General features: G+C 38.2%; 1 protein-coding gene across 2 annotated transcripts in view; it reads left to right on the top strand.

The window, feature by feature from the left end:
• Nucleotides 1-17,785, top strand: part of dennd2c.S (DENN/MADD domain containing 2C S homeolog) — a 43,619-nt gene extending 25,834 nt beyond the window's left edge. Inside the window, exons 6-19 of one of the 2 annotated variants that reach the window (XM_018249187.2) lie at nucleotides 1,273-1,369; nucleotides 1,523-1,567; nucleotides 2,745-2,932; nucleotides 3,797-3,906; nucleotides 4,795-4,864; nucleotides 5,325-5,402; nucleotides 5,548-5,694; nucleotides 5,879-6,027; nucleotides 7,524-7,701; nucleotides 9,539-9,580; nucleotides 10,818-10,920; nucleotides 14,165-14,404; nucleotides 15,737-15,823; nucleotides 15,909-17,785. In XM_018249187.2, the coding sequence (XP_018104676.1) occupies nucleotides 1,273-1,369; nucleotides 1,523-1,567; nucleotides 2,745-2,932; nucleotides 3,797-3,906; nucleotides 4,795-4,864; nucleotides 5,325-5,402; nucleotides 5,548-5,694; nucleotides 5,879-6,027; nucleotides 7,524-7,701; nucleotides 9,539-9,580; nucleotides 10,818-10,920; nucleotides 14,165-14,404; nucleotides 15,737-15,823; nucleotides 15,909-15,940 (1,566 nt within the window). In that variant the 3' untranslated portion in view covers nucleotides 15,941-17,785. The remainder of the gene's footprint in view (nucleotides 1-1,272; nucleotides 1,370-1,522; nucleotides 1,568-2,744; nucleotides 2,933-3,796; nucleotides 3,907-4,794; nucleotides 4,865-5,324; nucleotides 5,403-5,547; nucleotides 5,695-5,878; nucleotides 6,028-7,523; nucleotides 7,702-9,538; nucleotides 9,581-10,817; nucleotides 10,921-14,164; nucleotides 14,405-15,736; nucleotides 15,824-15,908) is intronic. The other variant, XM_018249188.2, reaches the window with a different exon arrangement.
• The last annotated feature ends 6,042 nt before the right edge of the window (nucleotides 17,786-23,827 follow it).

The following is a 23,827-nucleotide window of genomic DNA, read 5'->3' on the forward strand; positions in this document are numbered from 1 at the left end:
CAGGGGCAACGTTGAGTGCGATGTTGATGTCCGTATGCATGGTCCTCAATTGCACTGTTCAGTAGGTACAATAGCGAGCACCAATTGGTGCACCAGGCAAAGGGAACCCTGTCCTCAAGGGAGATGTTAAAGGGGTTGTTCACCTTCAAATTAACTTTTAGTATGATGTAGACTAGAGAGTGATATTCTGAAAAATTTGCAATTGGTTTTCATTTTTTATTATTTGTAGTTTTTGAATTATTTAACTTTTTATTCGGCAGCTCTCCAGTTTGCAGTCTCAGGCTCCACATTACCCTAGTTAACCATGCATTGATTTGAATAAGAGACTGGAATATGAATAGGAGAGGGTCTGAATAGAAAGATGATTAATAAAATCATTTGTAGCCTTACAGAGGATTTGTTTTTTTAGATGGGGTCAGTGACACCCATTTGAAAGCTCGTAAGATTCAGAGGAAGAATGCAAATAATTAAAAAATGATAAAAAAATAAACAATGAAGACCAATTGAAAATTTTCTTAGATTTAGCCATTCTATAATATACTAAAAGTTAACTTGAAGGTCACGCACCCCTTTAAGTACAGGGTTCCCTAACATCTGAATGCACTGTGCCTTGCTTCTGATGTGCCAAGGGGACTAGAACAGGCAGGGTGGCCCTATAGCACAAGTAGGCACAATGACATTTAAAGAGTGCAGTTCTGCATCTTATTTGCACCTAGCTCTTTGCTTTGCAAAATAAATTAGCCCTGGTAGTGTTTGTAAACAGCAAAATATATCAATGTTACACGTATGACCTCTGCTGGTAACATTTTTAATGTGCATACTTTTAGGACCAGATTTATCAAGGGCTGAATTTCAAGTTCATTGGAGTTATTTAAAACTCCCATAAACTCCCATGAACTCGAAATTCGACCAATCGCAATGTATTAAAAAAAAATCAAATTTATCAATATCAGGTGAATAGGATCGACCTGCAAACTCGAATCAAATCAAATTAGAATTTTAAAAACTTGAATGTCAGCAAGGCTGCAAACAACACCAAATTGATCCCAGGGCGTCTTCCATAGGCTAAAACAGCCATTCGGTAGGTTTAAGGTGTAGAATAATCGAATTTGAGTTCTTAAAGGGCCAGTGTACGATACATTTCGAAAATCAGATTTTTTTTAAAAAAAACTCAAATCGGATTTTAATAATAGAATTTTTGAATTTTCACTTTGAACCTTGATAAATCTGGCCCTTAATGTAATAGTAAATATGCTTCATATTTTTTTGCAGCTTGTTATGAAAATACAAGACATTTTTGATGCAAAGCGTGGAAAGAAAAGAGTGAAAGTTCAGACATTTACAGGACAGGATTCCATCCCATCAAAAGGTACACTTAGCTAATATAAAAACTATACGTACTACACTATATAATATGTGGAATCACTTACTGCAGCCAATAGTTAGCATGTAAAAGTGCAGTGAAATTGCATTTATTAAAATAGTCCAGTCTTAATTTTTTGTCGTGTTATTACTTGCTCAGGTGAAACCAGTGAAACTGAAAGTGACACAGAAGATCGTCAAAAAAGTAAGCAAATGCGATGGAAACCTATGTTAAAATATCTGGCAAGTGGTGTGAATATCAAATTTAAGGACTATAAAGTTAATAACGTATTGCCAAAATGAGGTGAAACAAGGGCATTGTATATCACGAAGGAGCAACACTCAGGCCCTTGCATTATGTACTGCAGTAACATAAGATTCCACTATACTAAATGCCACTGTTAATATGCATAGTTGGAGGTGGGTTTAAAAGCTTTCAATCTTTGCATTATGTTGCTAAATCATTTATTATTGCTTAGGGAAGTAATAAGTGGTAATTTATTAAAAGGATACTTGTCTGGTATCCCAAAGCAACTAATCGGCAGGAAGCATTTACCAAATAGCTGTGTGAAAACAAGCATCTCTTGTTGCTATGGGTTAGTATACCCAGGCAATCTTTAAACCTTTTGTTACATTATCCTAATAGTTTTTACAGGTCCTGCAAAACAACTGCCCTCTTTAAATATAAATCTTTGAAGATCCTTCCAAGTGCTGCAACTGAATAAGTACCATCTTTGCTTCAATGTAAAAGGCAGATAATGATTTAAATGAATCCTGCTTGCCTGGTTGTACTGGATGGACAGACCATATTTTGATTCATGGGAAACAAGTGCAAGTGTTCATCTGAGGTTTGGGCAGTACCGCTCATATTGTTGACACCCATAAACATGTTTGACAACCCTTTAAGAGAGTAGATTCTGGTTTTGAATCTATGAAGAAACCAGCAGCAACAAGGTCCCTATAACTATGTCTATAAACATAAAGCCCATAAAGCTTGCAGTTTCATTGCTTATTGAATAAAGAACTAAGAGAATAAGTAGCTTGCCCAAGGCCAGAAGGATTTGATGTAAGAGTCAACAACATCACTAGACAAGAAACACAGGTCTCCCTTAGTAAGAGGCAGGCATATCATCTTCCACTGTCTGATGCGTGCTTCTCTGGCCTTTATGATGTGGAATAAAACTGCATGGGTATTGGTGCTTTGAAATCCATAAAATGCTACTTGAAAGCATTACTGCTAAAATAATAAAGATGTAAAACACAAAGTTGCTTTAGATAATATTACAAATGAGTGGTGCCCTAAAGATGGAAGAAAGGAGAATATTACAGTCTTCTGTTTCTGTATGGGTTTGAGAAATAATCTCAAGGTATCTTTTCTTTAGAGCACTGTAAGCGGTTGGTTCAGGTGCCGAACTCACTGAAACGGAACCCGCATTATCAGACACTTGAGAGAGATCTCATCGAGCTTCAGGAGCAGCAGCTTTTCGAACTCTTCGTTGTTGTGTCTCTACAGTACAATCCACCAGGAGATGGTTACATTCCTGCTGTAATACAACAGTACCCCCCTAAGGTCTGTCTTAAGATCAGTTCCACTAAGTTGTGTTTCCTTCTTCTTTAGACTAAAAGACTGTAAAGCAGAAGCGGCAATTAGCAACTTCAAAACGGCTCCAGTTAACATGCAAGCTATCTATATAACCACTAATGTAGCAAATAGCCAGCTACCAGCTGCAGTTAGTACAAGTGTGTGTACCAAAAACAGGTCTGTTTAGCAGCTGCCTTGTCTTACATTGTATCAACAGTCTAAAGCTGGCCACAGACGCAAAGATCAGATCGTACGAATCAACGTACAATCGGACATTCCCATCTCCCGACCTGCCACTAACCATAAAGATCAAAGTCTTACCATTCAGAAGTAGTAAAAGAACAGATCCGCCGATGTTCTGCCCCTACAGCAATCGTACGATAGTTATGTCAGACAAAGCTTGTGACAGTCTCCCTCTGAAAATCATACGATCGGCAATACACACAGAGATATTACCCGCAGCCGAAAGAAATTTTCTAACCTGTCCGACCAAAGACCGATCGAAAAATGTCGGGACTCTCTACACACGGTCCGAATATCGTACGAATACTCGATTCATACGATCGGATCTTTGCGTCTATGGCCAGCTTTAGACATCAGGCCAGAAAATAGAAAAGGACAGACAAACACTGCTTTCAATTACAATACATATACAAATAACTTAAAAACCATACAAAATTTTTAATGAATGTATATGGCAAAGTTACTTAGAATAATGTTTTCTTGTATTAGGCAAAATTTTATTTTGGGTTTGACTTGCCCTTTAATTTGGATATATTCTTTTATAAACTGCAATAAAGTAAAAAAAAAAATCATCCTTTTCTTCTTTATAACTTATAATATTCTTAACAGAATGAGACACCATTAAAACAGTCAAGAGACATGGAAGATAGGCTTAAACTTATTCCCCAGTTTTGCTTTCCTGATTCAGAAGACTGGACCACAGCATCAGAATTAAAAAGGTAAGTAGAAATCTGCATTTAAAGGAGAACTAAACCCTTAATTAAAAAAAACCCTACCTCCCTACCCTACATAGACCCCCTCCCTGCTCCCCCCCAGCCTAGCTACTAGTCCGGGAAAATGCCCCTAAATCTTTACTTAATCCTCGGTGCAGATTCAGGGCATCGGAGTTCACGGGCACCATCTTCTTCACTTCAGTAATCTTCGGGAAGCAGCACATGTGCAGTTGGAGCAATCTTCCATTTCGTGACAACTGTGCATTCGCAGAAAGTTATGGAGATTGCAGGGAGGGGGTCTATGTACGGTAGGGGTTTTTTTTTAATTAAGGGTTTAGTTCTCCTTTAAGAACTATGTTCAGAATGTCTTTCCTTCCCTTTTATAAATACAGTGGGGCTAATTTATAAACACTGGGCAAATTTCCACCTGGGCAGTAACCCATAGCAACCAATCAGTGATTAGCTTTTTTTCAGCCAGCTGTAGGTTGAACACTGGAAGCAATCATCGGATTGGTTGCCATGGGTTACTGCCCAGGTGGAAATTAGCCCAGTGTTTATAAATAACCCCCAGTGTGTGCTGCTCCAGTGCATTGCAGTACTGGATTTCTGCTCCCTTTACTAACATACAACATGCAGTGTCAGTAGCACTTAATTTATCTTTCTCCCAATGTCAAGTGTCAGGAGGCCGTCTCTGTAAGATGTTCTTGTTACGTGGCTATGATGTGATTAAAGTGCTATTTGCACAATCACAAACCACAATTTACCAAAAGTATCATTCCTAAGTCCTCAGAAATGCTTTCAACCCAATCACTGATTAAGGTAGAGCCAGTGAAATTGGTTCTATTCACAATAGAATATAATAATATAATAATAACTGAATGATTTCTCTTTCAGTGAAACATTTTCCTTTGTTCTCACTGGAGAAGATGGGAGCAGGTGGTTTGGCTACTGCAAAAAGCTTCTGGTGAGTTTATGTAACTGTAATTATATACTAATCATTTTTCTTGTTACTCTGACATTTGCTCTCAAATCGAAGGTGTTGCTCATCACACAGTGTTTTATTAGCTTTGTGAAATTAAGGGATTTATTAGCTTTAAGAAGGAAAGAACCTTTAATATATACTTTCACACAGTCAGATACAAGAGTGACTCTCAACTTGTTATTGTTCATTCGTGCTGCAAGTTGTTCTCTCCTCATAATTAAGGTATAACTAGTAGTCATTAAGCTCAAGAGGGGGACTACCATAAAGCAGACCGCAGGGGGGGGGCCTCTGACTGCAGTCCTGTATCTTGCAGTGAATAATAAATGTGACTGTTATATCTGATTACCTGCTTTAACCACCAAACTATGTATCTGAATGATATAATCAAGCATTTTCATATAAGTATAGTAGTTTAATTTCCTTTTTATTTTCTCAATTACAGCCACAGGGGAAGGGGAAACGATTGCCTGAAGTATACTGCATGGTCAGTCGGTTAGGCTGCTTCAACCTTTTTTCTAAGGTAAATACCAGCTACTGTATCACTACTGCTGCCATGTGGGTAAAAGTGCTGAGAATAAAGGATTGCTTCTGTAAATCATGTTGCAATACTCCATGTGTTGCCAGTTTCAGCACACAGTCCCAGTTTTGATTTGCTTTCTTTGTAGATACTTGATGAAGTGGAAAAAAGAAGGAAAATGTCAGAGAAGAAAGATCTTGTGTCAATGTTCATGCGTAGTGTCATGGAAGCACCCTTCCCTGCACCTGGACGTACAATAACTGTGAAAAGTTCCCTGCCTGGTTCAGGAGATGGGGTAATTAGACATGCAGAAAATAATCTTCATTTATCCTGTGTTTTCCACCCAGACATTAAAACAAAACATTTGAAAGCCTTAATCTTACTTCTTGTATTTTTCTAACAGTAATAATTGTTGAATTTTTGATTTAAGAGAATATTAAAACTACATAACAACAGCACCCCCCGTTTATCCCATTTAGGTCATAGAGCTATGCAGACCCATGGATTCCAGACTTGAACATGTAGATTTTGATTGCTTATTCAAGTGCCTGAGTGTTTCTCTTCTCATCAAAGTGGTAGCTTCACTTCTGCTTGAAAGACGGGTCATCTTTGTCGCTGATAATCTTAGGTGAGGAAAGCATCATACATATCATTACATTACTGGTACATTAGAACTGCAATACAGAGACTAAGAATAATTCAAGCTTTTCTAACCATTATAGAACGTAGGGGCGGTGTCATGGTATATACATATATTTGGCGTGTAAATATAGCATGCCAAAGACACTGTATTTGCTTCCCCCAACTGATATAATAATCCAAATTATATGAGACTCTCAAATAAATGTTGCAAAATGTGTATGAACTCTTTTAACCCAGAGTAACCAATGTGATATTTGCTTTAAAAACAGTCAGTGATCCTTGCTGGTTGTAGTGTTATTAGGGGGCAAACTTTGTGACAGTTATTACAATATCCCTTACAATACCAATTTACTGTATATATTTTTCTTTCTAATTAATGCATGTATTGATGTTACTGTTCTTTTAATTAAAATACTTTTGTTTTACAAATAATTATTTCTTTATATTGTATATATCAGTTTTCAAGAAGTGCAATGTCTATTTGCTTTGATTATAATTTTCTTGGAATATCCACACCCATGTGGCCTCTCTTGGGTGTTTTTATTCACTGTAATAAGAAGCAACAATAGTGGGTGGTGTCATTACTCATCCCCTTCTTCATGGAATTCATGCAGTGACTTGGGCCTTGCCCACTAAGGCACGCAAAGGTCAAGAGGTACTCTAATTAGATAAGACTGATTTAATTTACTTCAATATAGGGGCCGATTCACTAAGGGTCGAATTTCGAAGTTAAAAATACTTCGAAATTCGACCCTCGGATTGAAATCCTTCGACTTCGAATATCGAAGTCGAAGGATTTAGCGCTAATCCTGCGATCGATCGATCGAAGGATTTTCCGTTCGATCAAACGATTAAATCCTTCGAATCGAACGATTCGAAGGATTTTAATCCAACGATCGAAGGAAAATCCTTCGATCAAAAAATCACAGGCAAGCCTATGGGGACCTTCCCCATAGGCTAACATTGACTTCGGTAGCTTTTAGCTGCCGAAGTAGGGGGTCGAAGTTTTTTTTAAAGGGGAAGTACTTCGACTATCGAATGGTCGAATAGTCGAACGATTTTTCGTTCGATTCGTTCGAATTCGAACGAATTTAACCAATTCGATGGTCGAAGTACCCAAAAAATACTTCGAAATTCGAAGTATTTTTCATTCGAATCCTTCACTCGAGCTTAGTGAATCAGCCCCTAAGTGCTGCCATAATGCTTTCTGTGCAAAGGCAAAACAGGCAAAAGCACTCCACATAACAGTGGCCCAGGTGGGCACATTGTTACAGAATGTTTGCTTGGAGTTGTAGAAAGGTAAATACTGAACTTGACATCTCATGGTTTAGAAGAACTCTGGTTTTGCTTATTAATGAAACTATACAGATTATACATTATGTCAGAGTCCAAATCTGGTCAATGTAACGTCTTTGTAAAGTGTAATGCTTATGATGTGGGCAAATTCTTAACTATTTTTCCTTTTTTTTTTTTCTACTTTAGTACCTTGTCTAAATGCGCCCATGCTGTGCTGGCTATACTTTATCCATTCACATGGCAGCACACGTATATCCCTGTTCTTCCAGCTTCAATGATTGACATTGTCTGCTCACCTACTCCTTTTCTGATTGGTATTCTGTCTTGTTCCTTACCACTGCTCAGTGACCTTCCCATTGAAGAGGTGAGTGCCTAGCTGTTCTCATCACAATTTTTAGTGTAGAAACCATTTTTGGTGTTTGCTCAATGGGCAAGATTTATTTTTAAGTCTCTTGCTAACTGGGTCAAAATTTCCTTTTCAGACAGCAGGCAGTAGGAATGTAATAGAATAATTTCTTCCTTTCTTGAAGGGTGAAGCGTCAATTCGGCCCTTTTAACCACATGGGAAGAGGGTTGTTATTGGGGTACTATGGTGGTGTTAGGGTATTAATGTAAATGGTATAACCCAAGGTCCCTGATTGGCCTGGATGTAGTGAAAAGTGAGTGGTGGGAAAACAGTCTATATAGATAATAGATAATAGAGGTGCATAAGTGGGCTGAAGGCTAGCTGTTACCTCAGCGCTGGCTGGAGAGAGGTTCCCCCACTCACCCATCCATACTAAGGTATATATTATATTGTTAAATAAAAAGTATTGTCGAAGCTGGAGGAAAGTGGAGAGAACATTTAAGCATTTATCCCATGGCTGGGGAATAAAATTCTAAAACTATATAGACAGACTGCTGGATAAAGAGCAGGGGCTAGCTAATGGGTATTCTAGTTATTGGATTTAATAAAGCTGCTGGCCTGTCTCCAACCTAATTTATTGTGTGTTGTATTTATTATTGCGGTTCAAAATTATACAACCTACCTTTACCATGTGATCCTGAGGCTTGCAGTAGTCCAATCCAGAAACATTTAAGCACAAAACATAACCAATCTTTGTGGAATAACTCACCAAAGTAGACGTGTGGCCCAGGTGCTCCTGCCCCAGGCCCTCAACTCAGGGGAGTGGACAATCCGTATGCAAACAAGTGTTGGTGCAAGGCACACTGGTGGACCACGTATAGATCAGACAAAAAATTGGCAGATAAAAATAGATACTTTTATTTAAACAAACATCTCTCGCCTAACGCGTTTAGTGTCACCTATGACTAAGGGTCCTAGCGACACCAAACGCGTTAGGCGAGAGATGTTGGTATAAATAAAAGTATCTAATTTTATCTATCAATTTTTGGTCTGATCTATACGTGGTCCACCAGTGTGCCTTGCACCAACACTTGTTTGTTTTTATCCTGAAGCTTGCCTGGGTTACAGTACAGCAGAACAGCAAAGTGAAGCAGTGGCCTGCTCACCTCAAGTTTACTGGGCAGTGTTTAAAGTAGCACAATTCAAGGAACACAGTTTCATTATTATGGAAATTGTCTTCATTGCTATTACCAGGCAGTAATGGCAAATATATTGATGAAAACAGTAGGCTGTGAAAATTATGATTTACACACTTCTCATTTCTAGCAACCCTATGGCAGTCAGTAATTACACAGCTACCCTGTTTGTGCAGTGGCTACTGATGGTATGCAATTGTACTTAAAAATAAGATATAGGTCAGAATAGTGGCTGAACCACAAACGGAATGCTTTTTGGTGCTGACTGGAAGATGGTTAACTGGGTACAAGTGCATGTCCTAATGCAACCTGCTACCTAATGCAATATGATAAAAGCAGCACATACCTTAAATAAAAAATGCAAATGAGTTGTAACAACAGTGGTATCCAGGGTGGTGTCCTGCAGCAGAAATTGCACTTGATATTAAAAATCCATTATTTTCTAATGATAGATATAGACAGAGGCAAACACCCAGATGTAGCATTTACCCAAATGAGATAATACGCAAAGACTGAAAACATTAGTGTCAAACTAGCGCTAACTGCAATAATAGAAGTGTACCATCTTTGTACCAATGCAAAACACTGTATACTGATTTAGTTGTGATAGACAGAACAGTGCTGTTACACATTGCCTTAATGATTTCTTTCTTATCTAGGTACTGATAGTTGATCTCTGTGGAAACAAGTTCCTGCAGACGGTAAGGCTTTTTCCAAACTCTATAGTAATTTAATTATTACTATCTTTGTCTTCTGTGCCAAAATTGGTTTGACCCTATTTCTGCTGCCATTTTGAACACGTATATGTGAATAGAAATTGGGAGATTTGTTGAAAGAAAAAACAAACTGGTTTAAATATTAATTAGTGGCAGTAAAAAAATTCTTGAGCTAGTCTACACAGCAGAGCTATGACATGAGACAGTCCTGTTGCACTGATTTTCCCAGAGTAAGTAACAGGGTTATAAGGTACAGTTTGGGTGGAACTTGCCTCGCTAAGTGAAGCCTAGCAATTATTCTCATATAGGTCAGTTTATTTTGCATTGGGTCAAATTGCAAAATTAGTTCCCACTTAACAGCCCTTTCTGGTCCCCATGGCTTTTAGCCAGATATTGGGAGGTTCCCGTTGTAATTCTGGCTTTATTCCAGTTTCCTCCACCCTGTGATGTTGCCCAAGGTAAAAACCACACTCTCTGTTTTCTGTGCATGTTCTTTTTGTCCATAACCAGTTTAACATCTGGTTAAAAGTGCCACTGATGGCTTACATGTATGCAGATACTGAAATAAATTGTTTTAATGTGGCTCAACCTAACTATTCTTTCTCTATGGCCGTATTTATTCTTGTGTTATATAGTGGCCGAACACCAAGGGGCAGATTTACATATGGTCGAATATCGAGGGTAAATCCTCAAATATCGAAGTCGAAGGATTTAACCCGCATTTAGTTCGATCAACGATCAAACGAACAACCGTTACATCGAACAATTAAATCCTTCGAATCAAATGATTTTTCTAAGACCAAAAAAACATAGGAAAGCCTACCTTGCACCTCGGTAGGTTTTAGGTGGCGAAATAGGGGGTCAAAGTTTTTTTTAAAGAGACAGTACTTCGACTATCAAATCATTCGTTTCGAAGTCAAACTCGTAGTTGAAGGTCGAAGCAGCCAATTCGATGGTCGAAGTAGCCATTCTTTCTTTTGCCACAGTTCCTAATGGCATGGTAAACTGAGCTATTGTTCCTATAGGTGTTTCCATTTATCCCCTCTCTATAGATGGCAACCAAAAGAACAGGCAACCAGACTTTTGCTCCCTCCTCAGAATTCTGCTTATTGCTTTGTTTGCATCTCTGTAGTAACTTAATGTATTTGATATGATTTTGTTACTGGCAGGTAGGATGCCAGAACATCTGTTGCCCATTAATTTCTTGTGCTTTTTCCTGCAGTTATCTGATGAAGACAACATATTACCTCGCAAGCTTCAGGCTGCCTTAGTCCAAATATTAGAGCAGAGAGATCACATCATGTTTCATGAGCAGCTCATTGAAGGTTAGCTGGGAATCTTCTTTCACTGCAGCAGAGGAATAACTTTCCTATACCTTTTTGCTAACTGCTAGAAATACCTAAATGTTATGGTAATGACTACAGGTTTAACAGATCTCCCTTCATTTATATTTTTTCCTTTCAGCAATTTGACAGCACTTTTTCTTTTTACCCCTATTTGGTTTTTTTTAAGATACAAACCCTGCGAGTGCCATCACTGTATACTTTCTATGAACTTTGCATGCATGAGCACCCAGGTTTCGACTATTTTCAGGGTGTGCGGCCCTATATATATATATATACTCACAATTTGGAATGAAGCATTCCCAGGCCAGCACTGTGATGTGTGAAAAATAAAATCACTTGATTTACTAAGGGAAGTGCTGGCCTGGGAATGCTTTATTCCAAATTGTGAGTATATGATTGATATTTGGCCATGCACCCCTGCAATTGCTTTATTGGCGTGCGGATACTGAACATATATATATATATATATATATATATATTCTCCAAAAAAGAACCAGCAACACTGGGATATTTTTCAAAATCAAAAAAACGTGTATTTAGTGAAGCTTGTCTTAGCCAACATAATGTTTTGGTCCCCACTGGGACCTTTCTCAAGTTGGGGACCAAAACGTTACGGAATTTTTGCATTAAGTTATGTGAGTGCGATCCTCTGTCTATATTATAATATATATATATATATATATATATATATATATATATATATATATATATATATATATATATATATATATATATATATATATATATCTCTACAGTCATATGAAATATCTAATATAAATAAATAAATAAAAAACAACTGGACTTGCTGAGTAATTATTGAAGACGTTTCACTGCTCATCCGAGTAGCTTCATCAGTTCAACTAACTGGTGTGAGAATTCTTGGCACAGAGGGGCAAATTCACTAAGCGCCGAAGCGCCGAACGCTAGCGTCAATTCGCTAGTGTTACTTCGCACCCTTACGCCTGGCGACATAACAGACGTAACTACGCAAATTCACTAATGCGCGCAGTGTACTGAACGCTACCTTTTACGCTAGACTTCCTTCGCCACCTCAGACCAGGCGAAGCGCAATAGAGTAGATAGGGATTGCTTCCAAAAAAGTTCAAATTTTTTCTAAGTCCCGAAAAACGCTGGTGTGTTTTCTATATTATGGGTGATAGGCTGAAAAAGATCGAGAATTTTTTTGGGGCTCCCCTCCTTCCCCCCGACATTTCCTAACTCATGGCAACTTAACTATACAGTGGGCACATGTGTAGGGCAAAAAAAAAAATGTATTTGATGTTTTGAAGGTTTCCCAGGCATTTGTAGTGATTCTACGTATTCCTCCATTGAAATTTGAATTTGGCACCGTATGCAAATTAACCTTCGCTAGCGTAACTTCGCTTCACTTAGCGAATCAACGCTAGCGCAACTTCGCAACCTTACGCTACCCCTGTGCGCAACTTCGGATTTTAGTGAATTTGCGGAGCGCTGGCGAAACTACGCCTGGCGTAGTGCGGTGAAGCGCGGCGAAGTTGCGCCTGGCGCGGCGAAGTTGCGCCTGGAGCAACTAGGAATCTTAGTGAATTTGCCCCATAGACTCTTCCACTGATCCAATCACAACAGCACAATGTAACTCTTCGATACCACATACAATGCTGTTCTAACATCTGTACCCCGGCGGTTTCAGAACACTTCACACATCCATTCATGCAACGATCACAAGTAACACCTGTTTCTAGGAGTTGCATGACACATTGGTAAAGCTATCACAGTAACTACACAGAATCAACACCTCTGTGAATTTCAGATGTCACCTCTCTGAGAGTTACAATGTGCCGTTGTGATTGGATTAGTGGAAGAGTCTATATGCCAAGAACTTCCCACACCAGTTAGTTGAACTGAAGAAGCTGCTCGGATGAGCAGTGAAATGTCTTCAATAATTACTCAGCAAGTCCAGTTGTTTTTTTTTTAATTACTTATATTAGATATACCATGACCTGGATATACTCCTATAGTCATATGAAATGTTTGGGAACCCCAACAGAGATATTACATCAATACTTAGTTGAGCCTTCTTTTGCAAATGTAACAGCCTCTAGACGCCTCCTATTGCCTTTGATGAGTGTCTGGATTCTGGATGGCGGTATTCTTCAACCATTCGTCCATAAATCTCTCCAGTTCAGTTAAATTCGATGGATGTCGAGCAAGGACAGCCTGCTTCAAATCCTCCCATCGATTTTCCATGATATTCAAGTTGGGGGACTGTGACAGCCATTCCAGAATACTGTACTTCTCCCCCTGCATAAATCCCTTTGTAGATTTCGAAGTGTGTTTAGGGTCATTGTGTTGTTGGAATATCCAACCACTGCATAACTTCAACTTTGTGACTGATGCTTGAACATTATGCTGAAGAATTTGTTGATATTGGGTTGAATTCACCCGACCCTCTTCCGCCATACAAAGCACTTTTTGTTATGACCATATAACAAAATTTTTGTCTCATCAGTCCAAAGCACTTTGTTCCAAAATGACTGTGGCTTATCTAAATGAGCTTTTCCATACAACAAGCTTTTTGTGGTGTGAGTGGCCTTTTTTCTCATCACCCTACCATACAGATGTTCTTTGTGCAAATTGCGCTGAATTGTAGCTGTACAGATACACCATCTGCAGCAAGATGTTCTTGCAGGTCTTTGGAGGTGATCTTTGTGTTGTCTGTAACCATTCTCACAATCCTCTGCATATGCCGCTCCTGTATTTTTCTTGGCCTGCCAGACCTGGATTTTACAGCAACTGTGCCTGTGGCCTTCCATTTCCTGATTACATTCCTTACAGTTGAAACTGACAGTTTAAACCTCTGAGATAGCTTTTTGTAGCGTTCCTCTAAACCATGAGACTGAACAATCTTTATTTTCAGATCTTTTGAGAATTGCTTTGAGGATCCCATGCTGTCACTCTTCAGAGGAGAGTAAAACAGAAGCACAACTTGCATTTGGCTACCTTAAATACATTTTCTCATGATTGGACACATCTGCCTATGAAGTGAAAATTATTATGCAGGTTGAGAGGGGTTCCCAAACTTTTTCATATGACTGTATATATATACAGAAAGTGAATATTCTCAGCATGAAAAAAGTCCAATTGTTTTCCTGTTTGCATTTTTCATTTATGTTCTGTAATGTAAATTAAGAATCGTGTGCTGCTGCCCAATTAGCAGCTTTGTAAGCATTTCATTCTCCCATAGAAGAAGTGACCCTGAATTCCCTGGTATCAGAAGCCTTTGTCTGGTTCTTTGTGGAAATTGTGGGACATTACTCCCTGCACATGTACGTGAATGAGAAGGGTGAGCGTGTTTTCCAGAGAGAGCCGTTCCGCAAATCCCACACATCCAGAAGCACACGCCAGTTCCTTGACATCTTCATGGAAACCCAAATGTTTGCAGGATTCACTCAAGATCGGGAGCTCAGGAAGTGTGGGGTGAAAGGTAAAACAAACAAAATTATTGTTGTTGCAGTTAATTACATATAGATTAACTTAAAATAATTTGTATCACAGCCTTTAGATTAAAAGTAGATATTGGGCATTAATAGTACTATATAAAACTTTGGGAGGCATCATTTTGATTGAGGAGCTTTAACCAGATAAACATTCGTGGCCTTTGGGTGTCAGTGTGTAGAATACTAGAAATACACTATTGGTGGGGCTCGCCTTGGGAGGTCAGAATATAGGTATACAATCTGGAATGCTTCAACATTTCATAATGCCTTAAGGAATTGTTTCCAGAACTGTGAGACTGGCCCCCATGGGGGGTCTAGAGCAGTGGAGCAGAAATCCAATTAGTGTGTTATTTGGTAGAATACTACTTATTTATTCTTCAAGATAGTCCTGGTAGCTTAACTTGAAGGACAAATAAAGTGGGATTTGGGGGTGAATACTTATTTATAAATTAAAAGTATAAATAGAAATTGGCAACAGAAAAGAGATGCATTATGAGCAAAATATACAAATGCTATCTGCACCCAGCATCTAACTTTTTGATTGATCAAGTACAGTAATAGCAAATTTACAGCTTATTGTTGAACAGCAATTAACTTGACTGTAACAGTTAAGGAATAAGTTCTCCATTTAGTGCATGCTTAAAGGGATACTGACATGGGAAAACATGTTCAAATCAGTTAACAGTGCGGCTTCAGCAGGATTATGCACTGAAATACATTTTACAAAAGAACAAACAGATTTTTTTATATTCAATTTTGAAATCTGACGTGGGGCTAGACATACTGACAGTTTCCCAGCTGCCCCCAGTCATGTGGCTTGTTCTCTGATAAACTTCAGTCACTCTTTACTGCTGTACTGCAAGTTGGAGTGATATCACAAACAAAAGAACAATGGGAATGTAACCAGATAGCAGTTCCCTAACACAAGATAACAGCTCCCTGGTAGATATAAGAACAACACTCAATAGTAAAAGCCAAATCCCACTGAGACTGATTCAGTTACATTAAGTAGGAGAAATAACAGCCTGCCAGAAAGTAGTTCCATCCTAAAGTGCAGGCACGAGTAGTAGGAGTAGCACTATTAACTGATCTGTTTTGAAAAAAAACATGTTTCCCATGACAGTATCCCTTTAAGATCCTGAAAGCAGATGAAATCAATTGCTAATGTACATGATCTATATATGCAGCTCTCTTATTTACCAGGCTCATATATACTAAGCAGAGACGTTTAACAGGAGCTTGAGAGCATATACCTGATATTATCTTGCCTTATTCTAGTGCTTTCTGACATTCTGTATGTTCCTATCCTTTATACACAGGATTGTTTGAAGTGCGTGCTTGTGAATATCTGAAAACTCTCCCTGAGACAGAACCCAGTGGAGTGAACAAATTTTTAAGGGGATTGGGTAAGAGAGAAAATAGAATTACATAGCGCAAACCTGTAAATGACCATTAAAACAAACGTTTAGCATCTTTGTTGTTCTTCAACAGGAAGTAAGATTAAGTTTCTCCAGAAGAAGTGATCTATTGAGTGAAAGATTGGCTCTTCGATGGAAGATAATACAGTTTACCTTTTCGTAATGAGATTTCATTGCTGGCTGTGCTCTCCCCACTCAGTGTTAGATCCGCCTAAAGATCTGAAGGATGATTTGGAAACGTAGTGAAGGAGATGGCTCCATCTTGACTTTTCCTCTGCTGAAATGAAGGAACTTTACTTCATGAGGAGGCAGATTGTTGTCTTTCTCATTTCAGTAAATGAGGGGATTTTCTGTTTAGAAGACAAATGAAGTCAAAATCAAACTTAGCAACACTCCAGCACTACACATCCTCCCAAGTAGCTGGTTTGTTGATCATCAGTGAATCCCAGTATAAGGCATCACTTGCTTTGTATGCTAATAAATATGAAAACTGCAGTGTTTAACAGACAATACGCCATTGTAGTTTCTAGCACAGTGAATAAAAAGCTGAGACAGACAAGATGATGGATAAGGTGAAATTCAAGATTCTACCTGGATGCTCTCTATCAAATTCATCGATAAACCACCTGATGGCATCACATTGTACTTTTGCACAATAACAATATACATTTTAAATAAACTTTAACTGAAGTGTTCACAGTAAAGCGCCGAATCTCTGCATAAATAATTTATATCTAAGTGTAATACATTTCTAGAATCATTGATTTGCAACCCAGACCCGCGACTTCCGATCAAGAATCAGGAAGTGCTGTCATTGCAAACTGGAAGTGACAGCATCAGAAGTAGGTGTGATCAGAAAAAGGAGTAAAAATAGCTATTGAGAAGACCCGCGCGGCCCAACCCGCAGAACCGCCAACCCACGTCTATACCCGCACCCGTAACTTGTACCCGCAACCCGCAGAGTACCGCAGGTTTTTGCTGGTAACCCACGGGTACCTGACCCGCTGCAGGACTCTAACCAGAATACACAACTAGTTAATCAGTTACTGCTTTGATAATTAGCACTTACTTGCTTCAATCATACATTGTGGACTGTAAAGCTACAACAGCTATAAAGCTAAAATGGATAGTGGTTAACAGGTGACTCCTTCAGTAAATAGTAAACCTTCAGTAAATAGTAATCAAGAATTTAATGCAACCTGTTTCAATGATATGAGATGTATATTATGTTGTGTGATCTATAATCCAGAAACTCAGACAATGCCTATTATAATAAGGTACCTTAATAATAAGACAATTTACTGTTCACAAACACATCTTGAATCCATATTATTGGTAAAGCTGGCCTTCACTTGTCTGATCTAAAGGTAACCATTCAGATTTAAATTATAGGACTAAAGTAGGAAAAATAAATAAGAAGATGTTCTGGTCATTCATTTATAGACAGCAATCATCTGAGAGTTATTCCTCCGGAAATAGTAGGCACAGTCACATGCAAATATATTTTCGTTACCTGACAGATATTTTCTAACCTGTCAGATCAGCTAAACAACCAATTGCCATGTTGCGAAAATTGGCGAATATTCCGCTGACTCAATTTCGTACGACTATATCTGTGCATCTATGGCCAGGTTAAGAATATAGAGCTGTGCAAAGGACTTGCCATATTTCTCTCCTTCTCTGGAAAATTATATATATTTATAATATTTGCACTTATAAGAGAACTAAAGCCTAAATAAAGATGTAGGCTAGAAATGTTGTACATTATGTTTTGGGCTTCTATACCAGCCCAAGGCCACCACAGCCCTATACCAGGGATGATCTGTCCTCCAAAGATGCCCCAGTAGCTCCCGATTTTCTTTTCTGCTGATTCACTGCACATGCTCTGTGCTGCTGTCACTTACTGAGCTTAGGGACCAACTCACAATATACAGTGTATACAGAAAAGAAATGTCACAATATAAGATTGATTAGTACCTAATACAGATAATTATTACACGTCAGCACAGAAACCAGTGCTATGAGCAGCAGAAATAAACAGCCTTGTAGCATCATCTTATGTTACAGACCATCCTCATTTTCTGCTTCATATTTTGTGTCAACCCCTAAGCTTACAGTAGCTTCTCAACAGCTGCTCAGAGTCCACTGAGCATGCGAGTGTCACAGACACTTTCCTGTTTAAAGTCCTGGATCATTACTGCTATTGAGAAGCTGAAACTTTAGGATGGTGCAATAAGTACAGTTTGTAAAATACAACATTTTTAACCATAGTCATTTTTAGGTTTTAGTTCTCCTTTAATTCAGATCTGGCTCAACCTACCCACAAGTTTACAAGTTCAAGTTAGGAGGCCTAATAATCACATAATCAGTGTGGATAACTAATCCCATTCCTGAACCTTTTTATTACGTTTGATAACATGTGTGGCAGGTAGGGTTGCCACCTTTTCTGGAAAAAAAATACCGGCCTTCCTATATATTTATCTTTTTTCCCTATTGATAACATTGGGATCAACCATCATTTTTACTGGCCAGGCCAGTAAAATACCGGCTAGGTCAGTAAAATACCGGCCAGATGGCAACCCTAGTGGCAGGGGACTGCATTACTCTGCTATTTATGTTACATTCTGGGTTGTTCACACGTCAGATTTGCCAGTAAATGGGCAGTAACCCATGGCAACCAATTTGTTGCATTTATTGTTCTACAAGCAGCTGGCTGAAAAAAAGCCAATCACTGATTGGTTGCTATGGGGCACTGCCCACAAGCAAAATTTACCCAGTGATGGTAAATGAACCCTACTATTTTGCTGAATTCTTGAATTTGATCGTTTTCATCTTTAAAAATAAAGCTCATATTCTTTCAGTTTTTTTCCTGATTTTCTGCAAATAAAAAACAGCCCTTGAAACAGTTTATAGGCAAGTTTCCATAAAGTATGATGAAATGTAGAAATTGTCTGCATGCCGCAATAGCTGAAACAACATAGTAGATCTCTGTATCTCTCACCGTGTGACAGCAATTCCTCTCATCTGTTTCAGTCTAAGAACGGAAGACAAGTTCACTGCACTGTATTAAAGAAAAAAACAAACAATATTTGGTATATATTTAGGTATTTAAATGTCGGATGGTTAAATCAAGCCACCCCCATGACTTTGAAATGAAACATTGTGATCTCTGTATTGTGCTTGCATATGCGTGTACATTGACAGGGCCACAAGTGTCTTAAAACTATGTATAATAATTAACTCATATTGAGTTTGTATGAATATATAGATTTGTTTTATACATAAATATTGCTGCTTTACTGTGTGAAAACTATTCTAACATTTTCACTGTCAGAAATAAAGGAAAAATGAAAATAACCTTGTTCTTGTTTGTTTCATTTCAATAGTAACAAGAGCAATGGATTTCATATTTAGCAAATGCCTCATGTGAACAGCAATGTGGGTAAAACTGTCACATTTCCCACATAAAGCAGAGCAGGGGGCGGGCATTGGAAATAGACTGGGACTGGCAGTGTGGAAACTGTGGCAAATGCCATTGCTTCTTTGGTGAACTACAATAGTCCATAGTTAATATTGGGACTTTGTTTCATTAAAATACTAGGGCCTATTTTGAATCCCCGCCCAGAGATGTTTGGAAGAAGCAGAATGTGAGTTTTTGCTTCTGAAATGATCTTATTGACTGGGTCAAGACAATAGACTATTTATTTTGCACTGCAGCAGATGAATAAAGAACCTGGATGGTTAATATGGTTGCAGTGGGCTTAATCTGCTACAGGGGCCTAAGAAGATGCAAGAGTCAGTGATGTGACTAGTGATTTCATGCTGGTGGCGGTTTCACTATTGGAAGGAGTATAGATAGCTTAAAGGAGAAATCAACCCACAGGTTGATTTCTGCTTTAAAGGACATGTAACCCCCCCCCCCCCACACACACACAAATTAAACAGTGAACAGCCTGTTTTAAATGTTTAAATACCTGCCACTCCAGTTGTTCAAAGGTTAATAGCAGGGGCAGGGCTGCAGCATCCACTTAATCACTTCGGATTTCTACTCCTGTAACCCACTTTCCCCCTTCCTCAGAAGTTTGCTTTGGCTGTTGGCTACTGAACATGCTCAGTTCTACTTAGCTCAGATTACTAAACCATTACAGTGCTCAATCTGAGCAGAACTTTTTATCAAAGTAAGTTGTGCTCATGTAAGCCTGCATTCTTTGTTGCATGAACATGTGCTGTCTGCAGATGAAAATGTCATTGATGATGTGTCAAGAGGAAAAATGGCTGCCAGGTAAAAAATGCTATTTGTTTTAGAAAAAATGTGATAGTGCTGGTGAATGGAGGGGATATATGCAGTACAATTGATGACTTTAGGTGGAGGAAATGTGCCCAACTTATATACATGGTAGGAAAATGTAGGCTTTACACATAGGCTGATTTTAATGAAGGCTTGGGGAGGCTAAGCCTCTCCAAACCTAATTCCTCTGTAAATTTAATTTAGCATACAGTATTCTGCTACACGTGAGTCTAACTCATAATCATGAGGGACACAACAGGTTAAAAGCATAAACTGGCAATGCATGTCAGCGTTCTATGGGGAAGTGAATGGAATAGGTATGCAAGTGGAAGTAATCGAGCCACGGTGTTCTTCACCTTGCAGGCAAAGGAGAACTTCTTTGTCTCAGACTCTGCTACTCTTGCCTGTCTTCCTTCCCAGTGTAGGTTTAGAACCGCCTAGCAAAGGGCGGGACTACACAGAGGATCACTGAGCAGAGAAACTCATGTAGATAGAAGCAGAAGGTGTTTAGTGTAACTTAATAATATAATAAGCACCCAGATATTCATTTATTTAACTTAGCTGCTATGCTGTACATAGGATTTTTTTTTTTTTTTTTTTTTTTAATTTTTTTATTGCATATTAAATAAAGAATATCAAATACATATCAGCATAATTATAAGTTACAATATTCTTTTTACACGATATCTCGCTTTCTTTTATTATTTTTCATTCCCTCCTACCATTTCATTAAGTCAGAACTAAACCCAAAAAAAAAAGGGGGGGGGGCTTTAAGTAAGAAGAGGAGCAAGAAGCAGAGTCTTATGTATCTGCATTTTTTAGAGCGCAAAGCGTTATTACATCTCATACAAAAAGTAAAAAACAGTAATTCTTGAATCTCATTAACCTAGACCCATGTCAGTTGGAAATCTGGCAATATAGGGTTCCCAAATAGTTTTAAACTTCCCCAGTTCATTCTTTGATATAGCTGTTATTTTTTCCATAACTAGAATCTCCCCTAGTTTAGCTTGTATGGGTTCCCAGGTCTGAGGTATTGGGCCTTTCCAATATTTAGCAATAACTAGTCTAGTAGCCAAGCATACCTTATATATCAACATTTTTATATTTTCCGTATAGTCCTCCTTTTTTATTATTAGGTTAAGAAGAGCAATTGTAGGGCACGGGTGAACCTGAATATTACATATCCAACTTATTTCCTGGAATACCAGCTCCCAGACTTTATTTACCTGTGGGCACTCCCACCACAAGTGTAGATAAGTTCCTGTTTGTCCACATCCTCTATAACAGAGGGATGGTATCAAGTTATTTATTTTATTGATTTTCTCCGGGGTCATATACCATCTCATTATAGTTTTATAACAATTTTCTTTTAACATAGTATTTATAGAAATTTTTGAAACATTTTCATATATTTTATTCCAGTGTTTTTCTTCAATTACACCCCCTAAATCTCCTTCCCATTTAGATTGATACATTGGAGATCGTCTATCCACTTCATGAATCATATGATAATACAGTCGGGAAATAAATCCTCTGCTTTTTTGACCGGATTTACATTCCACTTCATATTTAGAGTAATTAGCTGCACACCCTTTCTTTATAAATTCTTTTAACCAGTGTGACAGTTGTAAGTACCTAAAATATTCATGGATGGTAATATCATATAATACTTTAAGATTATTAAAAGTGACTACTTTATTCCCTTCTACTAAATCTCCTACCCTTAATAACCCCTTTGATGACCACCAATAGAAGTCAGCTGCAATAGTACCTGGTAAAAAATCCTCATTCCGAAACAAAGGAGTCATTAAGGATCCCTGATTACATAGCTTATCTTTCCATTTATAAGTTGCCCATAATTTTAATGAATGAGCTACACAGGAAGTAGACTGCTTAATCTCAGGTGAATACTTGAGTTTCCATATGCACTCAGACAGATTTAATTTTAAATGTAGGTCTTGTTCGAGTTTGACCCACCTTGGTTTATCCACCTTTAAATGCCATGCCTGCATTTGTGCAAATTGGGCCGCCTTATAGTAGGAAAATAGGTCAGGAAGCCCCAGACCTCCCCTAAGCTTATGCCTAAAAAGGGTTTTTCTGCTTATTCTGGCCTTTTTTCCTACCCACACAAATTTTTCCATAGCCTTTTGTAACGCTCTACATTCCTTCATCGGGTATTTAGTAGGAATTGTTCTAAACAAATAGAGAATCCTTGCTAAAACATTCATTTTTACGCTATAGATACGTCCCAACCATGATATACTATACCCTTCCCATGTAATCAGATCTTTTTTAAGTTTTTCCAGCAGTGGTACATAATTAAATTTATTTAGATCTTGATATCTTTTAGTTAACCTTACCCCCAAATACTTAACTGCCTCAGGTTGCCATCTAAAGTTGAACGAATCTGACATCCTTTCAGCAATTTCCAGAGGGATATTAAGATTCAATGCCTCACATTTTGATAAATTTACCTTATATCCCGAGAATCGACCAAAAACTCCTAGGGCCTTGTATAGGTTTGGTAATGAAATTTGTGGTTGACCCAATGTTAATAAAATATCATCGGCGAATAAGCTTAACTTATACACCTCCCCTTCAATTTCTATTCCTGTAATATCTACTTTTTGCCTGATATACTGTGCCAATGGTTCTATGCAAAGGGCAAACAAGAGGGGGGATAGTGGGCACCCCTGTCGTGTCCCACTTTTAATTTCAAAAGCTCCCGATTTGATATTACTAGTTCTAACTTCTGCCATTGGTTTGCCGTAAAGGCGCTTGACCGCGTTTAGAAATGGACCTCCAATGCCAAAGGTCTCAAGTGTTGCACAGAGATATCTCCAATCCACCCGATCAAACGCCTTTTCGGCATCCAGGGATAGCACAATAGTCGGCAGCCTTTTTTTGTTCACTATATCCATTAAATTTACTGTTCTCCTGATATTGTCAGCAGCATCTCGCCCCCTTATAAACCCCACTTGGTCATAATGTATCAGCTTAGGTAGCTGCAGATTTAACCGTTCAGATAAGGCTTTAGCAAAGATCTTTATGTCTGTGTTAATTAATGATATGGGTCTGTAGCTTGAGCACAGCCTGGGATCCTTCCCCTCTTTGTGTATTACTATTATTTGCGATATCAACATCTCAGGAGGGATTGGTGTATCCCTAAGAAATGCATTAAACATTCTTGTCATGTAGGGAATTAATTCTTTAGCATAAGTTTTATAATATTTCCCCCCAAACCCATCTACCCCAGGAGCTTTTGAGATTTTCAATTTCTCTTTTATTACTACCTCAATTTCTTCCGATGTAAATGGTGCATTTAATAATTGAAGTTGCGCATATGTAAGTTTAGGGAGTTTGCAGTCATGTAAAAATCTACCCATCTCCTGTTCTATTCCCCCTGATTTAATAGTTTTTTCACCGTTGTATAGGCTGGTATAAAAATCTACGAATGCTTTATTTATTTCTAGTGGATCCTTAACCAGTTCCCCCCTTTTTGTCTTAATAGTATCAATCGTTTGTTTTTTCCGTACCCCCCTTAGCATTCTAGCTAATAGAGTGTCCGGTTTATTAGCCCTTTCAAAAAAATTTTGTTTAGCCCATAGCATTGCTTTACATGTATCTTCTGAGAGCGCTAGATTTAATTCTGTTTTTGCTTTTACCAAATTCATATATACTTTATTATCTCTATTCCTTTTATA

This window comes from Xenopus laevis, chromosome 2S (genome assembly GCF_017654675.1).
Source record: "Xenopus laevis strain J_2021 chromosome 2S, Xenopus_laevis_v10.1, whole genome shotgun sequence".
NCBI classification, from domain to species: domain Eukaryota; kingdom Metazoa; phylum Chordata; class Amphibia; order Anura; family Pipidae; genus Xenopus; species Xenopus laevis.